Source organism: Chaetomium fimeti (assembly GCF_033439085.1).
Source record: "Chaetomium fimeti strain CBS 168.71 chromosome Unknown B0H64scaffold_1, whole genome shotgun sequence".
Taxonomy (NCBI): domain Eukaryota; kingdom Fungi; phylum Ascomycota; class Sordariomycetes; order Sordariales; family Chaetomiaceae; genus Chaetomium; species Chaetomium fimeti.
The window spans coordinates 3,076,085-3,095,148 of NW_026944329.1; the positions used below are offsets into that span (position 1 = coordinate 3,076,085).

The window sequence follows — 19,064 nt, forward strand, 5'->3', positions numbered from 1 at the left end:
TCCTTTGATGCCGCCCTAATCAATTGTGCCGAGCCACTTCGACCTCCCACGTTTGGTCGATTCCCCAGCTCCTTACCTGACGCCTCCCCAAACACGGCCGTGTGGGCTACGGGAGGCGTTCGTGTAGAAATATCGGCCCGCAGACGCAGGCCCTCTACAAGCACCGACTCTCGCTCCGCATTATTCCTCCCTGACGATTCTTGGCCTGGCAACTCCCATTGCGGCCCGCCAGCACCCAAAGCCTAGATCTCCCAACGCAACCAACTCAACCCCACGGCTCCCTCCCGTCTCTTTCAAGCCTATCAACGAACAGACATCGCCACGATGGCTTCCAGACCAAACAAGATCCGGCCGATCCGAAGGGTATGTCTCCGAGAAACGACTTCTACGCCCCGTTGCCCACCGTCACGCCCCGTACCGGAACCACCCATGCTGACTGCCCCAGCCGATTATGAGCAAGGATAGCAACGAGTTTACGCCATGTTGGGAGATTCTCAAAAATGCCCTGACGGACATCCACAATAAGAACGCTAGCCAGCTCTCCTTCGAGCACTTATATCGAGCATCGTATAAGATCGTCATGAAGAAGAAAGGCGAGCTTCTCTACAATCACGTCAAAGCATTCGAAGAACAATGGTTCCGGCACCACGTCCTACCACCCATCGCCGAGCTCGTGTCGGCGAACCTAATCAGCATTGCCTTGCTACAGGTACCGGGCTCGAGCGCCCACGAACGACGGGAGACGGGCGAACGTTTTTTGAGGGGCATCCGCAGCACATGGGAAGATCACAACACATCCATGAACATGGTCGCAGATATCCTTATGTACCTTGAGCGGACCTATGTCTCCGAGTCCAGGCAGCCCTCAATATTCGCGGCGACGATAGGGCTGTTCAGGGACCACATTCTACGGAACGACCTGGGCGGATCCTCGGAGCAGTTGGACCAGCGTTTTCTGATCTTTGACATTCTCAACGCCGTTGTGTTGGATTTGATCAATATGGAAAGAGACGGTGACATCATCGATCGGAATCTACTTCGGCAGATCACCTCCATGCTGGAGGCTTTGTACGAAACGGATGACGAGCTAGAGAATACAAAGCTCTATTTGACCGTTTTCGAGCCCCGGTTTCTCAGCGCAAGCCAGGGGTTCTACAAGGCCGAGTGCGAGAAGCTCCTCCGCGAGGGTAACGCCAGCGCATGGCTCCGCCACACCCAACGTCGGCTTCGCGAAGAGCAAGATCGTTGCGACACATCGCTTTCCATCCTCACGACTGATAAGATCGCCTCGGTCGTTGAACAAGAGCTGATTGTGGCCAAACTGAACGATTTTCTTGCCATGGAGGGAAGCGGCATGAAAAACATGATTGATCACGACCACCACGAGGACCTCTCCATACTCTACCAGCTCATCTGCAGGGTCGACAAGACTAAGAATGCATTGAAGACCATCCTCCAGAGCCGAGTTATGGATCTTGGCCTGGAAATCGAACAAACGCTTAAAAACACAGACTTCTCTGCCCCCGCGCCCGGTGCGGACGCAGAGGATGCAGCCGAGGGCGAGGAGAAGGCCAAAGTACAACCCTTAAGTGCTGCGGCCCAACAAACGGCAGCGGCAATCAAGTGGGTTGACGATGTCCTGCAGCTCAAAGACAAGTTCGACAACCTCTCGAAAATCTGCTTCAACGAGGATCTTGTCCTCCAGTCCGCTGTCACGAAGAGCTTTTCCGAGTTTATCAACATGTTCAGCAGGAGTTCGGAATTCGTATCACTCTTCATCGACGACAGTCTCAAGCGGGGTCTCAAGGGCAAGTCGGACGAGGACGTAGAGGTTGTCCTGCAAAAAGCGATCATCCTTCTCCGGTATTTAGCGGATCGCGACCTGTTCGAGCGCTATCACCAGAAGCACCTTGCTCGAAGGTTGCTCCACAGCAAATCCGAGATACATATCGAGAAGGAACTCGTCCGCAGGATGAGGGCCGAGTTGGGTAATCATTTCACTCTCAAGTTTGAAGGCATGTTCAAGGACATGGAGCTATCAAAGGACTTGTTGGAAAGCTACCGCGACCACGTCCGCAACCTTGGCGACCCTGATACCAAAAAGATCGACCTCGGAATCCATGTCCTCACAACCAACAACTGGCCGCCCGAGGTCATGGGCCGCAGCGCCTCACAAGAAGAAGGCGACAGGGGGGACTGCATCTTCCCGCCGGCCATCCAGCGTCTCCAAGCGAGCTTTTCCAAATACTATCTTGACGACCGTAACGGCCGTGTTCTCACCTTCGTCGCATCGGCCGGCACCGCAGACGTAAAATGCGCGTTCCCCAAGATCCCCGGCAAAACTAGCGGCCCGCTTAGCAAGGACCGCCGGTACGAGCTCAACGTCTCGACCTACGGCATGATCGTCCTTGATCTCTTCAACAACGGCGAGCTCGAGGACGACGAGCGCCTGTCCTTTGAAGACATCCAGACCAAAACCAATATTCCCACGCAAGACCTCATACGCACGCTAGGCTCGCTCTCCATCCCGCCCAGGTCAAGGGTGCTTGTCAAGGAGCCCATGTCCAAGAGCGTCAAGCCGACCGACAAGTTTGGCTTCAACGCTCAGTTCGTCAGCAAGACGATCAAGATAAAGGCGCCTGTCATCAGCGGCACATCCAAGGTAGAGGATGTCGAGCAGCGGAAAGAGACGGAGCGGAAGAACGACCAGACCAGAGCGCACGTCGTGGATGCCGCGATTGTGCGCATCATGAAGTCAGCTTTTTTCCCCTTGCCTCTCCTACTTCTACTACTTCTTACCCCATATTCGCTGGCAGCACTAACACGTGTGTAATTGTACCTATAGGCAACGCAAGGAGCTTTCGCACACGCAGCTCACTACCGAGGTCATTAGCCAACTGGCTGGGCGGTTCAAGCCCGAGATCTCCATGATCAAGAAGCGGATTGAAGATCTACTGACTAGGGAGTACCTTGAACGAATCGACGGCGATATTGCCGCGTACCGGTATCTGGCGTGAGGCGGGTATAAATAATTGGTTTGGTTTCGATCTGGGTGACAAGGCTCAACGGGTCCCAGTCCCTCGTCCTGTCGATCTTACGGTAGCATATGGTTGTCAAACCTCTGGTGTCTACAGAGTCGTTTTGGGATGCTATTATGGTAGACAATACGTGCATGGAAGGATATATGGCGCGGGTCTTTGAGCTGGGGTGTTGGAGTTAAGGAGTGCATTGGCGGGGGTCACAGTAGCTGGTGTTCAGGAGGTTTCTTCAAGAGCTCCAGACCCATGATAGCAAGGGCTGAAGATGACACTACTAGCATAGTGCTACATCTAAAACATCCGTAAAGCTTGTATCGTCCGATTTGTGCTTTGTTTAGGATCGATTGCGAACAAGCTATTTGACGGAATCTTGTGTTGCGAGGACAAAGTGGCGAGGGGGAGAGAAGGGGATTGTTCGGGTTGAATGACGAGAACTAACTCCGTGTAGCTATTTAAGCGTGCTTTGTGACTTCAAGTGGTTTCGAACTGCCGTCTTGAACTCGGGTTTACGAATTCCAGCCCACCATTTTGTCTCGATACCGGACGACACCACAAACCGATCGCGAAAACAAAGTCGACCCAACCATGTGTATCAAGCTCATACGACACTATGAGTGCTCAAGCACGGTCAAGCATGTGTGCGAGTACATCATCCGGTGCAGCAACCCGACCTACATGGTCGAAGACCTAGGGGAGATCATGTACGTTCCCGGCCGGCGACGGCGGCCGTGCCTGGACAAGGGCACGCTAGACACGCGGGAGGAATGGTACGACGATCAGGCGTGCCCGGACTGCACGGGGGAGAACGTGGCGCCCGAGACGCCATGCACGCGCGCACGAGAGCACACGGGCGGCGACGACTACAACCCCCACGTGTACTTCGAGGAGGCCGACGAGATCGAGGACGACTCGGACTCGGACGACGACGCCTTCTACGCCTACGAGGTCGAGGACGACAACGCCATCAGCGTCTACGCCCAGAACCTCGCCTTCTGGCTCCTCGCCTACATGCACTCGCCCAGCAACCCCTTCGACTATATCAACCCGCTCCCGGGCACCCCCATGGGCGACACCGACAACCCCCGCGTCATGGCCGAGCGCCGCATGTATGTGCTAAACGAGCTCCTCTGCCCCGTCCACCCGGAGCACGGCTGCCTGTGCAAGCTCGACCTGGACAGGGAGGCCCTGGCGGCGGGGCGGCGAGAGTTTGGGCACCAGCCGCCCGCCGTCGGCTGTTCTTGTCTGGCGGCCCAGAAGCCGTGGCTGTCCAACTGGGCGGCGCACATCCGGCGGGAGAAGGCAAGGTCGCTATACTTTGAACTCGTGAAGTCGGAAAACGGCGCCGACCTGGAGATCGCCTATGGCCTGCAAGAGCGCATCTTCGCGCAGTGCGCGGCGTTGGTAAAGCGCGCCGCCGCCGCCAAGGAGGAGTCCTCGCCGGAGGCCCTTCCCGTGCTTGAGATACTGCAGCTGCCGTCGGATGCGATCGCTGACCGCCGTCGGGTCTTGAGGAAGGATGCTAAATTGATGGTTTCCCTTTGTGAGCGTGAGCATCATGAGGAGCGCCATGAGAGGCATGACGAAGACAGCTGGAACCGCCTCCAGGGAAGAGCCAGTCTGTTGCCATGGGTGAATTTCATTCTGGCGCACGACTCGGGACTCACCCTGCGACGGGCACGAGAGATCCTAGGATTCTTCACGACAAGAGTGGTTCGTTACAAACGCAAATGGCGAGAGTTCAAGCCGAGAATCCTCGACTACGATGCATGCGAACGGCTGAGAGTGGTAGCCAGCGAACGCCCAAACGATGTTTGCTATTGGGCGAGGGAGACTCTCGGCCCATATGTGAAATCCACCGACTTCGACACGAAACTTGGGAAAGACTACGTGGATTGGCAGCTGGAGGACCGAACGCGAGCATCCATCGTATCTCGCAACATGACCAAAGCGTCCGACGAAAAGTTTGAGGCGTTAAAGGAAAGCGGAGACACGCAGTGTCCTATCTGTCTCGAAGACTTTGAAACAAAACCGGTGCAGAACTGGCGTTGTTACCAGCGTGGCCACCGACATTGGGTGCACGCGCCGTGTCTGGTCAAGTTCGGGCGGACGCTGTTAGATCGCAATAGGGATGATGTAGCGCCTGCTCCTCGGTGTCCCATCTGCCGTACCGAATTTGAAGATTTCACCTTGGAAGAGATCGCGGCGCTTTGAATCGGTAGTAATACAGGGTCTGGGAGGGCGTGGTTGTTTGCCACAAGGAAGAGACAAGGGCGACTGGGAGGCCTACAGGTATCGCTGAGTAGGGGGGAAGGAATCTCAAATATTTGTCGTTGACCTGTCAACAAGAAATAAAATAAATACAAACATGATACCAGAGTGAGTGGCTTTTCTACTGTGACATGAACGTGATACCCACTTATACTCATTAACAATATTCCTGGAGTTGTATACGTGAGTAGGAAGCGGCGTTTAGGAAGAAAGTTTGAGTCCGAGTCCCATAAGTAATCGAGGAACCCCCACCGATAAAGCATTTCATCACATCTTAAAACCTTAGCCTAAATATCGGCTTATTGCTTGCTTATCCTACAGTACCTCTTAGTGTTGCCGTTGATTTTGGAACTTGGTTACAACGTCTACTCTCTTTTAGGAGGGTTCCTTTTTTAGGTAGCATTACCACTCATAATCTGCTATCACAACTTCCAGCGTCAGTGGTTTAGTGGTAAAATCCATCGTTGCCATCGATGGGCCCCGCGTTCGATTCGCGGCTGACGCATTTACTTTTGCCCGCTCTGTCAGACTACCAGGCAGTAAGCGAGTAGAGACGATACAAGCGAAGGTGTATCGATCTCTCGTTGGTGTTTTCTCTTTTTATTTCTTGAGTGGGCTGGACGTGTTCATGGCCGGACCGTAATTGATCACCATAGATATGCCGTCGTCTCTATTATCTCATGCAGGTTATTGCTCTTGCACTGGCGTAGCGTCACCACGAGCCTTGAATCCAACAGAGTAAAGGGAAGTAGGATTCAAAACTAGATACTCTGTATTGTGGCTGCTAGCCCACCGACCATTAACACTAATATCACACTATCCGTCGACCACCCGATCGAGAGCGAAGATTGGTCTGGCCTTCTCGCCGTCTGGCCGCTGCGGTAAGCACCTCCGCCATCACTCGGCTGAGTCGGCTCTGAAGCTGAAGATTGAAGACTGAGTCTTCTTAGGTACCTACTTGGCTTGCCATTGGCGTCAAAGTCTCGGGGCCTCGGCGCCGGCTTTACATATAAACCGCAATCCGCACGCGAGGGATCATGATGCAGAGCAGCAATCAAATGTAAACTTTGACAATAGACAAGGGCCTTTTCTGAGCGTGATCGTCCAGGGCCCCAGCCCTAATAGCAGGCACGTCCTGGATACATACTCCCGAGCCGCCCAGTTCGCCATCTGAGGAGGAATATCGCACAAGATGGCCATAACCCGTTCTGAAGGATTCCTCGAAGTGAGGAGATAATAATAACAACTGTAGCCTACAGATAGATCTGACGTGAGCCATATGCATACCAACTCGCGGGCCCGGCCCTAGGCTCTGTAGTAGGAATAGATCATAGGTGGTTAACCACAGCAGTTTTCATCTTTCACGGCATTCCCACGGCGCGTCACTTTGGCGCCTTTCCTCGCGTGTCACGATCATGATTGGAACAGTCCGAATCAAACCCGTTTTGATTTCATTGCAGCGAGAGAAAGAAGGAGAAGCCCAGCGCGATTCCCCAGTAGTCACCCTCGATGAGTCGAGACCAACCATCCTCGCCCGCAGGCCCCAGTCACCGCCTCGTCTTCCGGTCCCAACCACGCAAAGTAGATGCCGATCCCAGGCCCAACCCCGCCACCATCCCATCGTGGTGATCAGTTGTCAAAGTCGGCGATGTCGTCAGCGTCGGTGAAGGGGATGTCCGAGTCGTACGGGTCCCACTGGTCGGTCTCGGCCGTCTTCCTGGAAAATAGTATTTTCATGTCAGCGACGCGTTCGTGCTCTTTCGGTAGCTCAACAGGCAGTATTCACGACAACGGTACGTACCAGTAGTTGTGGCAGATGGCGTCGGTGAGCTCGTACATGTTGGCGATGAGCGTCGCCGGGTCGGCCGCGTAGGCCCTGGTCGAGAGGTAGTTGCCTCTCGGCCTCTGGCGGGAGGCGAGACGGTCTTCGGCCAGAGCATCCACGATGAAGTGCTCGTAGTGCAGCCCGGTGCCCCCTGCGAAAGCAAGGTTTAGTTGGTTGCAGGGCAAGGGAGACGGGTCTGATGATACTTACACAGGCTCTTGTCCGGGTGGGTCCGGGCGTTCCGCTCGATCTCCGACACGCGCAGGTTGACCCGGCGCTCCAGGTCGTCGGCATTGTTGACGAAGAAGTCCTTGGTGTATATGTTGCCCGGCGGAGTTCTCAAGCCGATCCTCTCGTGAGGGCGGAGGTAGTCCTTCTCCAGCTCCATGTAGGCCACTGTGGCCACGACGTGGGTCCAGGCCTGGACCGCCGTCCAGCTGTTGAACCCGATGAGGTGGCAGACGCCCATCCTGTTGAGGACCATGATTGTGGATTGTTCTTTTTAATGGGCAAAAAAGAGGAGTGGGAGGGTGAAGCTTCGCGAAGGGGCGCGAAGTGAGGCCGGGGGTGCCGACGATTGGTTTTTGAAGCTTGGAAAAAAGAAAAGGAATTGGGGGAAGCCAAGAAGGAAAAGATTAATATAGTCCATCATCCCTGTGAAGGAAGTTGAGACCGCATGGCACCAGTGCGCTGTTCCCTAGGCCCTAGGGCTACCAATTCAGGCCGCGATATCAGGCCACGATCAATAGGTAGTTCCTTGGTGTTCTGTGACGGCAGCCACTCCTTGTGAGAGGGGCCGCACCCCTGAGGCTTGCTCATCAAAATTATGGTTACCCATATCATTTTAGATGAAACGTTGAACCAAGACAATAGGCTGTGGACTGTGACCAATGTAACAGCAATCTCTTTGGATGTTAGATCTGTGGTTAATCAGTAAAACGGATGTAACGATGTTTGTGTGTCTGAAGCACAGCAGAAAAAATCACTGCAGATGCTGCAGGTCTTCCCTTCACTGTCATCACAACACTTCATCGATGACCAATTCCGAACGTGGAATACTGTGCTCGAACTGTAATATCATGCACGAGTTATCTTCCGACTTGGGTAACAAGTTTTGGTCGGCACCACAGTGACAAAAGTTGTTTCATGGGATCTTGATAGTTTCAGCAGAGAGTTGGACACAAAATGATGCATTCCGTGCCCTGTTTACTGTTACACGAGGTGATCATGATCTTTCCTTCCGCTTGTCAACCCAAACCCTCTTATCTAGACTTCGTCAAACTCGACATATATACCGGTGCCCTGAACCTCCAGGCCTTGACCATTGGGTCGGGTGATGCCCGCCTAGCAGTCCTTGCAGGAGTCCCAGCAAGCTGTACAAGAGACTTGAATTAGCGACATCAAAACAATTCCTGGCAGTGGGGTGTCCTTACTGGGCGGGCAGGTGAGCGACTCGGGGAAGGCGTCGCAGAGGTTGTTGAGGCATTGCCAGTAACTGCACTCTCCACCCCAGCAGCAGCTATGCTTTTTGCATTGGCGCTTCTCCAACGCGGTCGTCTTTCCGTCCTGGTCGGTCGCCACAGGGACCGCCAGGGCTAGCGAAACGAAAAGGGTCATGGCAACGATGGCGGACTTCATTGTGAAGGATTCGGTGGATAGTTAGAGGAAGAAGTTGGGGCTTATACAGAGGCTTCGGAGTGTTGGTTGATGATGGTAAGTTCTCTATCCACCGTTGAGCGGCGGGAGGAGGGTTTATATCACAATACCCAGCCATGGTTGATTGTTAGCCAAGCATACTGCTTAGTCGATGACTTGACGAACGAGGCACTATTTCTCGAGTAGAACTTGTATCGCTTGAAAGGTATGCCCCGCTGCTTGGCTTGGCCATCCCCTGTTCCAGTCAATGTACTCGGAGAGGTCAATGACGATCACCGGTCATGCAAGGCCCTGGATCATCTGCTCGCTGTGGGTCAACTATCGACTATGGTTCGCAGATATTCAAAGCTGAGAATATCGGTCAAGCCCGAAATGAAACCCAAGAACTTCAGCCATTTCATTTCAGGACGATTTCTGCAGTCAGCGGACTCTGTGTCGTTGGCGGCCAATAAAAACTTCCTCCTATGGCTCGGCGTGGAAAGTTCCCCTCCAAGTTAAGTTACAAGACGCTTTGGAGCGAGCATGGATCCCTTCAGAACTGCAACGGGACGGTAAACAATGTGATTATGTAACAGGTTGTGAATAATATCACTCCTTGAATTGTGTTCCCGAGCCGGGTGCTGTTGTGGCCCTGCTTGAGCATTCCCAAGACTCTAATTGAGTGTGACCCTCCATCAAGACATAAAGGCAAAACCAGAAAAGCAGAAGATTTACGAGAATGGGAAGATGAAAAGGGAACACATTTTGGTTGCGGGACATGGACCGTGGGTTTAGACAGCAAGTGGTGGTGCAAAGAGACTGTTCAAGCCAGAAGCGCTTTGTAACGCGTATATCAACACGCCATTCTGTATACATTGATTGACTTGAAACCCGGATGAACCGGCTTTCCTAAGCTACAGAGTCCCTCCCCTCCTAAATAATGTTTACCGTGAGGACTACCGTATTCATCAAGACAAGGGCACATATGAACGGTAACGACCTGTCTAAAGTTTATAGGTCAAGACACAAGGGGGGGAGGGATCGGATTCTCGGCTCTCGGGCTTTCCGTTGGCTCAGAGGCCTGTGGAAAAAACGGGGCAGAGAACCTTCATTCAAACTGATCCGTATGAAAAGAATACCGACGTCCATGCTAAAGTATTTTGAGCCCTACGGGGAAAGAGGGGACTCCGATACTAAGCTTCCCCTAACCCCAAAAGGGGGATTCCATGACATTAACGAACGACCGTTGGAATATCGTTCGGTGTATCATCCGACAACGACTGGTTACCCGAGAAGGGAGAGAGGGCCAAACCTGCTGGGAACCGCGGGGTGTTACGTAGCGTATCGACCCGGTGCTGGCCGCGTCCCTCAACGTGCCTTTAATGATGTGTCAAAGGAAGCTGAGGTAAATCGTAACATCATGAACTCTAAAACGGGAGGCATTGCGTCAGACGGTGCGCCTGGGAGGCCGGACAGCAGGTTTGTCAACCAGGGTTTTGCCAACAACCACCCACCTGGCATGACCTTGCGCCGAGGCATGGCTGTGCGTCGAAACACGGCACCAAAACAGCCAACGCTCCCAAAGGTTGAGCAGGAGAGTCAAGGGACATGCCGGGAGTCGGCCGGGGCGAGGACCGTGAAGCACCGGGTCGGTGCCCCTTGCAGTCAGCCCCTGGCCGTCGTCACGCCGACACCGACGCCAACGATCAGCAACGGAGAGCAGAGACCAGAGTCACCAGACGCGCGCAACATGCTGCCAAGTCAACAGCGGCATCGGGTGATAAAATTCCCCAAAATAGCAACGCCCTCCGAAGGCCCTGCAGTCATGCGGCCAACGCCACCAGCTGTACCTCGCTCGCTAAGCTTGAGGAGGCAGCCCGGGTACCGATCGCTGAGACAGGCTGCCACGGAGATGGACAGGACAGGGAGTACACCACTGCTCAGCCATCTGACAAGACCAAGTTATGTGACTTGTGTCCCGCCACAGAGGACCCTTAGCGTCAGTAATTTGCCAAGTCAACTTCTGTCCAAGCGGTATAGCTACTAGAAGCGGCTATTTGTGATGGATGGGGTCATCTCGGCAATGATGGGAACGTCCGAGGGATGGAAGAAAACTAGAGGAGGGGTGGAATATGACAGATGCTGCAGGTTTTGACTGCTCGCTCGAAATCGAGTGGGTCATCTCCGAGGTGCTGGTCTAGAAATCCCATGCTAATGCGCCTCTTAAATCAAGGAAAGAACCAAGCCGCCTAACGTACTTGAGTTAGGTACCAGGCTGAGAAGATCGGCGGTCGAGGAAGGTTCGACCGACGGGGTCGCAGCTCCCGAAGGACCGTGGATCCAACCAACCCTACACAGGAAGGGCGGAAAGGGAGAGAGAAGCGCAAAATTCCACGACTCATCCCAAATTAAAAAAGGCTCACCACCCAAAGAAGGAAATTCTTTCTAATCTAAGCATTATAACATCATTACGGCCCTCAACGAAGCTGCCACATAAACCTCGACTAAGGCAGCTCCAGGGGATTGCTGAGAGCTACGATCCTACCACAATTCCTTCATCTTCTCCGAACCATCCTAGTCATGAATTAAATAAGATGGAATGTGCAAACTTCGCTAATGACATGCAAAAAAGAACCACGTCCCTCATCCGGTCCCTCGTGGCACTGGCAGCCCCCACCACGTTATGATCCCGGCTGCTGCACGCAATTGCCCTATCAGTGTTCACTCTGAAGCAAACTTGAGTGATCCAGGCCGTTTCAAACCAAGGAGCTGGGCGTGACGGTTGAGAAATCGTGATGCTGGTTGGCTGTTGTTCTCTTTCAACAAGCCACACCTTCCCAAAGAGGGTTTGAATAAACACTCAATAAGGGGCTGCCTTGTTGCAGCCCTCGACACTCGAACACTCAAACATCACGACAACCAGATTGGGACCGCCATTCCAGACCAGACCAAGTCTAGACTCTCAGCCCTCGGGCAGCAAACTGACATAACCTACCCGAACTGATCTATCTTTGCCCAGTCTCCATGGACAGTGGCAATCGTCGCGGAACCCTTTGTCGTTGGGATAAGGGGCTTCCGCCCGCGAGGCAAAAATTACCTATTAGGGGCCTGAATAGCCCTTTGCTAGAAGTTCCCGCGAGTGATAGAATCTTGGATTTCCGTCACACATCCCTTTTTCCATCCTGTTCAAACGTCTATTGATGGCTGGCGGGATGGCCGTGGTCGTCTTTGATGGCGGAGGGTGCCCCAGCGAGGATCGAGTTTGCGTTCCACAGGTCTCGTGCGCAAGTCTATAGACGCCATTCAGACAATAAAGCCCCCCCTGAATAGCCATCACCTTTCGTCTATAAAAACATTATTGTCCGTGACCTCCTATTTGTCCCCCCCCCCCTCGTCTCCCCCTCTTGCCCTTCACCCAGAGCAAGTCAATGATATCCCAACGGGTCATCAACAACAACGTAACAAACACACCCACATTCATCCACTCGAAACACTCAAACCCAACCCCCACAAAGTTCCGACCACCATGAAGTTCACCCTCCCCATCGCCCTCCTGGCCGCCGCGGTCTCGGTAGACGCCGCGGCCGTCGCCGACCAGGACAGGCGCTACTGCTCGGCCGAGGGCCAGGCATGCGACACAGTCAAGCGGGCGGCCGAGGCCTTCTCGGGCGCCATCCAGCAAAACACCAACCTCGTGACGCGCGACGAGACCCAGGGCGAGACCGCCTGGATCGCCCGGCGCCAGCTGCACGAGCTGGCCCTGGCCATCGCCGCCAGCCACGACGACCCGGCCGCCTTCTACAGCGCGCTCGGCTTCCAGGGGGCCACGCCGACCGACGACGCCGGCACCGACAACCCGACCGAGAAGCGCGAGGCCGAGCCCTGGTGCACCCAGTTCCTGGGCATGCCCTGCTGGAAGCGCAACACCACGCCCGCGCCGGACAAGGTCAAGCGCGAGGCCGAGCCGTGGTGCAAGCAGTTCCTCGGCATGCCGTGCTGGAAGCGCGACGACGCCCCCAGCCACCACAGCCCCGGCGCCGAGAAGAAGCGCGAGGCCGACGCCGAGCCCTGGTGCACCCAGTTCCTGGGCCAGCCCTGCTGGAAGCGCACCTCGCCCGCCGGCGCCACCACTGACGTCGACAAGCGCGACGCCGAGGCCGACGCCGCCCCCTGGTGCAAGCAGTTCCTGGGCATGCCGTGCTGGAAGCGCGACGCCGACCCGGGCTGGTGCCGCCAGTTCCTGGGCATGCCGTGCTGGAAGCGCGACGACGAGACCAGCGGCGTGGAGAAGCGCGAGGCCGAGGCCGAGGCCGCGGCCGAGCCCGACCGGTTCTGCACGCGGTTCACGGGGTCCTCGTGCTGGAAGCGCGACGGCGGCGCCGTGGCGGCCGACGAGGTCAAGCGCTGCTCGACCGAGGGCCAGGCGTGCTGGAAGGCCAAGCGGGCCGCCGCCGCCGTCATCAACGCCATCGACCAGGGCAACGCCCAGAAGATGGCCCGCGACGCCGACCCGGGCTGGTGCCGCCAGTTCCTCGGCATGCCGTGCTGGAAGCGCGCCGCCACCTGCAACGGCCCCGCCGGCGTCTGCACCAAGGCCACCCGCGACCTGCACGCCATGTACAACGCGGCACGCACCATCATCGAGGCTTAGGTTAGCAAGCCTCTTTTTTCTGTTCTGTCGGTTGTCTTCTCTGCCTGTACGCTTTACTAATACCGGTTTGGCAGGCGCTGTCCTCATCTCTTATTAATTCCTTCTCTCTCTCTCTCTCGGGTCAGCTCTGGTCCAGAAAGAAACGAAAAGGGGAGAAAAAAAAGAAAGCAAGGGCGTCCTGGCTTATCCGTTTCTCTTCGCTGGTATATACTTGGAAACATAGACGGCAGCAACACCATCCCGCCCAAAACACCACACCATTTTCTTTCTCAGCGTGGGCATAGTCCCACTGCAGGCCGTGTTGAGCCGGCCTTTTTAATCATGGCGCTACACCAGGGGTAAGCGCATTTGTATCATTTGGTCCAGGTGGGAAATATACCAGGACCGGCGGGTGGTCTGTCATTTCTATTTACTCATTAGTTACTCAATTGGATTGGTTGCCCTTCCAACAACAGTTCGTGTTGTCTGTGTTTGTCCCTGCGGAGTTTCACTCACCTTTCAAACGTCAGAAATTAGCGGGAATGGAGATGAACTCCGTGTGGTAGAGGCAGCGGATCTTTGGTCAGCATTGTAAAGACCCCTCGTATACTATCACGTTACATCCGGCGTAGCAGTAAAAACGTGAATATGCTTCGCTCAACTGCTGGTATAGTTATCAACATGGCCAACCGACGATAAACCCCCACCCACCCACACCACTCACCCGCACACCACTCACCCCATCGCCACCACCTCACATCAACAACCGCCACGCACCCAACAGCAGCGCGGCAAACCCGGTGCACACGCCCATGAGCCACTGCAGGGTCTGGAACTTGACCTGCTCGAGCTGCTGGCGCAGGGCGGCGGCCTCCTGCTCGATCTTGGTCTCGGTCTCCTTGATCTTGAGCTCCTGCGAGACGGCCTCCTCGCGGATCCGGCCCTTCTCGAGGTTGAGGTCGAGGCGCACGCTCGCCTGCGTCCGCCCGATCTCGTCCCGCAGCCGGCTGTTGAGCTTGGTGATGTCGTTGGTCAGCTTCTCGTGCGCCGCCCGCGTCGCGTTCGACTCGGTGCTGTCTGCGGATAGCAGCTCGCTGCGCAGCTTGGCGAAGTCGACTTTTTGTGTGTAGGTTGTTTTGGCGGCTTCTTCGCGGGGGACCATGGTGCGGGTGAGGTTTTGGATGCTGGTGGTGCGGGTTGGTGGTTAGTGAGTGTTGCGGGGCGGGGGTTGAGGGGTGGGGGGAGAACAGAAGGGGGTGTGCATACCTCTCCTCGATCACGTCGTTCAGCACCTTCATCATGGCGACTGATTGCTCCTCCGTGAAGCCTTCTTCTTGTAGGCGTTGTACGAAGCGGAGGGTATCGAAGTGGTGGTCACGCCTGCGCGGCGCAGTGGCGTGGAAGGACCGCCGGAGCACGGGGTTGCGCACGATGGCACTCAGACCCCTAATCGGTTGAGTGTTAACTTGCCAGTGATCTTGCGGGAGTCCACATCTCCTCGAAACGGTCGTCGTGTTGGTTGAGTGGAGCGATCTCCTCGGTATGGCTTGCCATCCTGTTCCTTTGGCTGTGTTCCTTGTGTGTTGGAAGACAATGGCGGATGTCCCTTGTATGCTCGGCGTTGTCAAGGAAGGGCTGGTCCAACTCAGTCGTGGGAGGAGGAAGCGCGGGAGTGATTGGGTGGCATTCATGTTGGGCGACACTCTTGGCTCTTGGATCCGTCGTAAGGCTTGAGAGAAAGTATTAAACAAACAACAACAAGAAGAAGAGCAATGCTCTTACAGTTGAATATCCCGCCGTTTGACTGACGTCGAACAGTGACACTGCGGCTCGGCTGCTTGCGGCTTGCTTGATTGGCAGCATGAGCCGAACCGCCGAGTTCGAGCAAGCATGCGCCACGGCCGGAGCTGTCATTGCTGCACTAGCCACATTTACCCCACCAGCCACGCCCCACTCTGCTCTCCCTCAAAACCACCGAAATTTTTGCCCAATTCTGATTTTCTTCTTTTTTTCTTCATGAACAACGCAAATTTTAACATTCTCGGAACTAGCTTCAACGCGATTTACGAGGCCCCCGGCTGCTTCACGGCAGTCGGCCTGTGGCCCAGGACGCAAGTCGTAGGTTTTCGAACAGAATGGAGAGGGACGGAGTTTTGCTTCGGCGCTCGATCTTGGGTGCGGTTCTTCCCTTTTTCTGCCGTGGGAAAGGCCGCAATGATTGGACGTACATGCCTACCTATATACTTGCCTTGATAGTACCATGCTAAGGGGAGCTGGCTGCCCTGTTGCTGCCGGCCGTACCGGTCTGAGTTGGTTGATGATTTGTGCGTGTGTCTTGCGCTCCAGGTGCGCGATGCGCTTCGCAACCATGAAATGCTTGCCGTGCTTGCTCAGTATTGCATTTGACCACACCAAAGCATCCATCTGTTTGCTGCCTCTTGCTTGCTTTGATGGCACCAGAGGTCATCTCGCACTTCATTGGGTTGAGTCATCTGCGTGAAGAAAAAATTCAGAGATGGACCTCGGAACCAAGAGCAGAGTAGAAGACCGAGGACGTCTTCCGTAGCTCAATCCATGACGGGAAGCCGCAAACTTGTGGAAAGAGCAGAAGATACCAACATCATGATGCACGTGTTTGGGCAGAAATACAGTCTATTATTTTGCGACGCCTACTTCTTCTCCTTTGCCTTCAGCTTCGTCTTCTCCTTCGGCTTGTCCTTAGTCTTCTCCTTGACTTTGTCGCTGGACTTCTCCTTGGGCGCCTCCTTAGGCGTCTCTACCTCCTTGGCCGGCTTTTTCTCCTGCCCCTTCTTCAGCGCCCTAGGATCCAGACCGCGTCTCCTCATGGCGTTCCGCTTAGCACGCTCGATGTAGTCCTCGTCCTCGTTGTCGTCGAACCCGCCAAAGTCATCCTTGTCCTCCTCTTCGCCCTCCGCCGCAACAGGCGTCTTGTCGATAACCTCGCCCTCGTTCTCATCGGCGGCCTTCATGATGGCGGCATCCTTGTCCTTCTTGCCGTTGGCAAGGACGGCATTGCCGGCCGTGGGGCCAACCTTCTGGAACTTGGCGACAAAGAACCCGTCGACGTTGTACAAATGGGGGTAATACCGGCGCGTCAATTTGAGGCTGGGGTGGAAAGCCTTGCCCATGTAGCTGGTGAAGCCCTCCTTGCCGAAGGGGAGGCCGGTCTGAAGCAGGGGTTAGCAGATTCCTTCTCACCATTCTAACGTGGACGCGGACTTACCTCGACGAGCCTGACATTCGGCCGGCGGCTCAGGGCGTATGCAACAACTTGTTCACTAAAACTTGGTCAGTATTTATTTCGCCTAGCGTGTCGAGCGCCATTGGACTCACTTTTCCTCGATCGCCACGCTGCAAGTAGAGTAGACAACGTAACCACCCGTTTTGCTTGCGTGGTTGACCGAATCAATAGCCGCCAACAGCAGCTGCTTTTGTGTATGCGGCAACTGAATGAAGTCCTTCTCGTCCCTGTTGGTCTTCACCGAGGGGTCCTTAGCAATAACACCAGTTCCTATGCGACGAGTCAGCGTTACCGTCGAAACTGGAGATAATTTGACTCACCAGAGCAAGGTGCATCCAAGAGCACTCTGTCGAAGCCACCCATCACCCTGGGGAATTCGCGGGCATCATAGTTGCAGACGATGACGTTCTACGGCCCAAAGTTAGCCGAACGTCAAACACCGTAACAGTCGAGCATCCTTACCCTCGCACCCAGACGGTGAATGTTGCCAATCAAACCCTTGGCACGAGACTTGCTGGGATCGTTCGCAAAGACGACACCGGTGTTCTTCATCAACGCCGACATATGCGTTGTCTTACCACCGGGAGCTGCAGCCATCTATTATTTCTTCAGTAAGTAACAAGCCACCGCAGATGGGGTTCGGAGCAACTTACATCGAGACAACGCTCGTTCTCCTGAGGGCAGAGAGCCATGACGGGGAGGAACGAAGATGCGGCTTGCAGAATGTAATGGCCAGCCAAATATTCGGGAGTGGCACCCAACGGCACACTTAATCTCGGGTCAGTCTCTGGGGCATGCTAAGATGATGGCACTGCTTACGTTGACTCGAACACCTGCAGACCGACCTTAGACCACTTGCCGACTGGTTCTAAAGTGACGCCGCGGTTGACTATGGGTGGTTAGCATGGGAGGCAGTTATGTGGAGAGCACGGGGATAACTAACTGAGAGCCTGCGCTAGATCACGGCGATGTGTCCGGAGGGTATTTGTGCGAATGACGACAGGGCGTGCGCTCTACTCTCCAATTAGTTGTGTAATCAAAACAGGATTCCCGTTACTGAACGTACTTCGTTGGCTTCAAAAAAGGCGAATGCTTCCCTTGGCGGGAACAGGTTCCTATTCTACGTCAGCAAGGACAATGGTACCCCTAGGAAGGGCGCCATACATGAGCTTCTCCGCCAGGAACTCATTGTAGCCATAGTCTGTCGATCCAGCGTCAGTAAAAGATACTCGAGCATCGGGTAATAAATAGTGTGAGACATACAGGCGCAGACGTCCTTGAGCAGCTGGTTGGTGTACTCGGCCCTGCTCCGCCCATCTTCGGCGAGGTTGGAAAAGTCCTCCAGCACGCGGATGGTCTCTGTTATCCTGGTCCTCAACATTTGAAGGTCGGGAGCCAGCAGCCCCTGCGTTTTTGATGACAATTCGTCTTCGTCGTCGTCCTCGCCCAAAACGTTGGGCTTGTCGCCGTCAATGTTGGTCTGCAGAGCTTCTTCCCGCAGTTCCGCTTCGTTCTCCTCCGCCTCCCTAGCCAGCTGCTCGTCTAGTTTGTTTGAAAGCCCCTCAATGTTGGCGGCGGTCAGCTTCTCCTCCCGGTCCTCGTCATCGTCCTCCTCATCGTCCGAGAAGACGAATTTCTCTTTCTTGGTATTCCCTTGGTCCGAGTCGTAAACGGAGTCGTCAGAGCCCAAGAAATCGTCGCCGAGCGCCTCCTCGTCCAAGTCCGATCCACCGTCAACCTCCAATTCAGAAGCGTCGAACTCATCATCCATCTCCTCGTCCGAGTCGGGTTCCGGCACAGCAGCCTTCTTCGACTTCGCCTTGCTAGACTTCAGGCCATTCTCTGGCGCGCCAGGTGCTTTTTTGGAGCCATTGGTTTGCTTCCCTGCCGGCTTCGTCGAAATGGCGCCATTCTTGGTGTTTTCCCCACGGGGCTTTTTAGAAGGCTTCTCCGACTTGGTAGACGCGCGACGCCTCTTGGTCGAGCGAGCTTTGGCGGGCGTGTCGTCGACAGGGAGACCCTTTTTCCGCTTGAGATTGGCAAAGTGTTCTTCTGACAGCGGCTCAGGAGCACCCTGTTTTTTCATACGGCGTCCAACACCCATATTTGCGAGTTTCTCGGCGAGTTCCTGGCTGTTTTATCGCAGGTGTCTGGCAGCGGGACGACAGTCGCAGACAATAACTCCCAGAGCTGCAGCAACCCGCTAGAATTTCTTGCGAAAAACGTTATCGATAAGACCGAGAGCGTTGCTTTGGACCAAACGCGAGTGGGGTCTGATTGGTGTGCGAGCGACAGCCTCAAACTAAGCCAAAAGCAGGAACCCTGCCCGTTGCTGACGCTTCCCCTGGCAAACCTGGCAAGAGCCTGGCAAAGGATGGAATGCTTCGCGCGCACTGCAGCTCCTTG

General features: G+C 55.0%; 8 protein-coding genes and 1 non-coding gene across 9 annotated transcripts; 5 read left to right on the plus strand and 4 right to left on the minus strand.

Moving 5' to 3' along the window:
* The first annotated feature begins 172 nt into the window (after nt 1-172).
* On the plus strand, nt 173-3,506 carry B0H64DRAFT_22651 (Cullin). The gene is made up of 3 exons (XM_062799655.1): nt 173-363; nt 446-2,754; nt 2,846-3,506. The coding sequence occupies exons 1-3, from the start codon at nt 325-327 to the stop codon at nt 3,015-3,017; spliced, it is 2,520 nt and encodes an 839-aa protein (XP_062664282.1). The 5' UTR covers nt 173-324; the 3' UTR covers nt 3,018-3,506.
* B0H64DRAFT_449238 (uncharacterized protein) lies at nt 3,229-5,642 on the plus strand. Its single transcript, XM_062807079.1, has one exon. It carries the CDS (start codon nt 3,624-3,626, stop codon nt 5,247-5,249), a length of 1,626 nt encoding a protein of 541 aa, XP_062664283.1. The 5' UTR covers nt 3,229-3,623; the 3' UTR covers nt 5,250-5,642.
* A 98-nt stretch (nt 5,643-5,740) lies between these two features.
* Nucleotides 5,741-5,811, plus strand: B0H64DRAFT_t6. Its single transcript has one exon. It is a non-coding gene; the product is annotated as a tRNA-Gly (tRNA).
* Nucleotides 5,812-6,935: 1,124 nt separating this feature from the next.
* B0H64DRAFT_414574 (uncharacterized protein) lies at nt 6,936-7,615 on the minus strand (the record flags this gene model as incomplete). The annotated part of the gene is made up of 3 exons (XM_062805043.1): nt 6,936-7,023; nt 7,108-7,282; nt 7,342-7,615. The coding sequence occupies 3 exons, from the start codon at nt 7,613-7,615 to the stop codon at nt 6,936-6,938; spliced, it is 537 nt and encodes a 178-aa protein (XP_062664284.1).
* Nucleotides 7,616-8,475: 860 nt separating this feature from the next.
* B0H64DRAFT_437910 (uncharacterized protein) lies at nt 8,476-8,769 on the minus strand (the record flags this gene model as incomplete). Its single annotated transcript, XM_062806295.1, has 2 exons — nt 8,476-8,504; nt 8,565-8,769. The coding sequence occupies 2 exons, from the start codon at nt 8,767-8,769 to the stop codon at nt 8,476-8,478; spliced, it is 234 nt and encodes a 77-aa protein (XP_062664285.1).
* An 831-nt stretch (nt 8,770-9,600) lies between these two features.
* On the plus strand, nt 9,601-10,967 carry B0H64DRAFT_449240 (uncharacterized protein; the record flags this gene model as incomplete). Its single annotated transcript, XM_062807080.1, has 2 exons — nt 9,601-10,732; nt 10,915-10,967. Coding segments are annotated over exons 1-2 (1,079 nt in total), but the record flags the coding sequence as incomplete, so codon positions are not given.
* A 1,325-nt stretch (nt 10,968-12,292) lies between these two features.
* B0H64DRAFT_437911 (putative pheromone protein) lies at nt 12,293-13,417 on the plus strand (the record flags this gene model as incomplete). The annotated part of the gene is made up of 1 exon (XM_062806296.1): nt 12,293-13,417. One exon carries the CDS (start codon nt 12,293-12,295, stop codon nt 13,415-13,417), a length of 1,125 nt encoding a protein of 374 aa, XP_062664287.1.
* A 689-nt stretch (nt 13,418-14,106) lies between these two features.
* Nucleotides 14,107-15,286, minus strand: B0H64DRAFT_334306 (uncharacterized protein). The gene is made up of 2 exons (XM_062801097.1): nt 14,663-15,286; nt 14,107-14,580 (listed from the first exon to the last, which is right to left on the minus strand). The coding sequence occupies exons 1-2, from the start codon at nt 15,085-15,087 to the stop codon at nt 14,151-14,153; spliced, it is 855 nt and encodes a 284-aa protein (XP_062664288.1). The 5' UTR covers nt 15,088-15,286; the 3' UTR covers nt 14,107-14,150.
* Nucleotides 15,287-15,822: 536 nt separating this feature from the next.
* On the minus strand, nt 15,823-18,861 carry B0H64DRAFT_334310 (NOL1/NOP2/sun family-domain-containing protein). The gene is made up of 11 exons (XM_062801098.1): nt 17,922-18,861; nt 17,823-17,859; nt 17,725-17,773; nt 17,602-17,671; nt 17,478-17,547; nt 17,312-17,426; nt 17,121-17,255; nt 16,979-17,066; nt 16,751-16,928; nt 16,641-16,695; nt 15,823-16,584 (listed from the first exon to the last, which is right to left on the minus strand). The coding sequence occupies exons 1-11, from the start codon at nt 18,760-18,762 to the stop codon at nt 16,066-16,068; spliced, it is 2,157 nt and encodes a 718-aa protein (XP_062664289.1). The 5' UTR covers nt 18,763-18,861; the 3' UTR covers nt 15,823-16,065.
* Nucleotides 18,862-19,064: the final 203 nt, after the last annotated feature.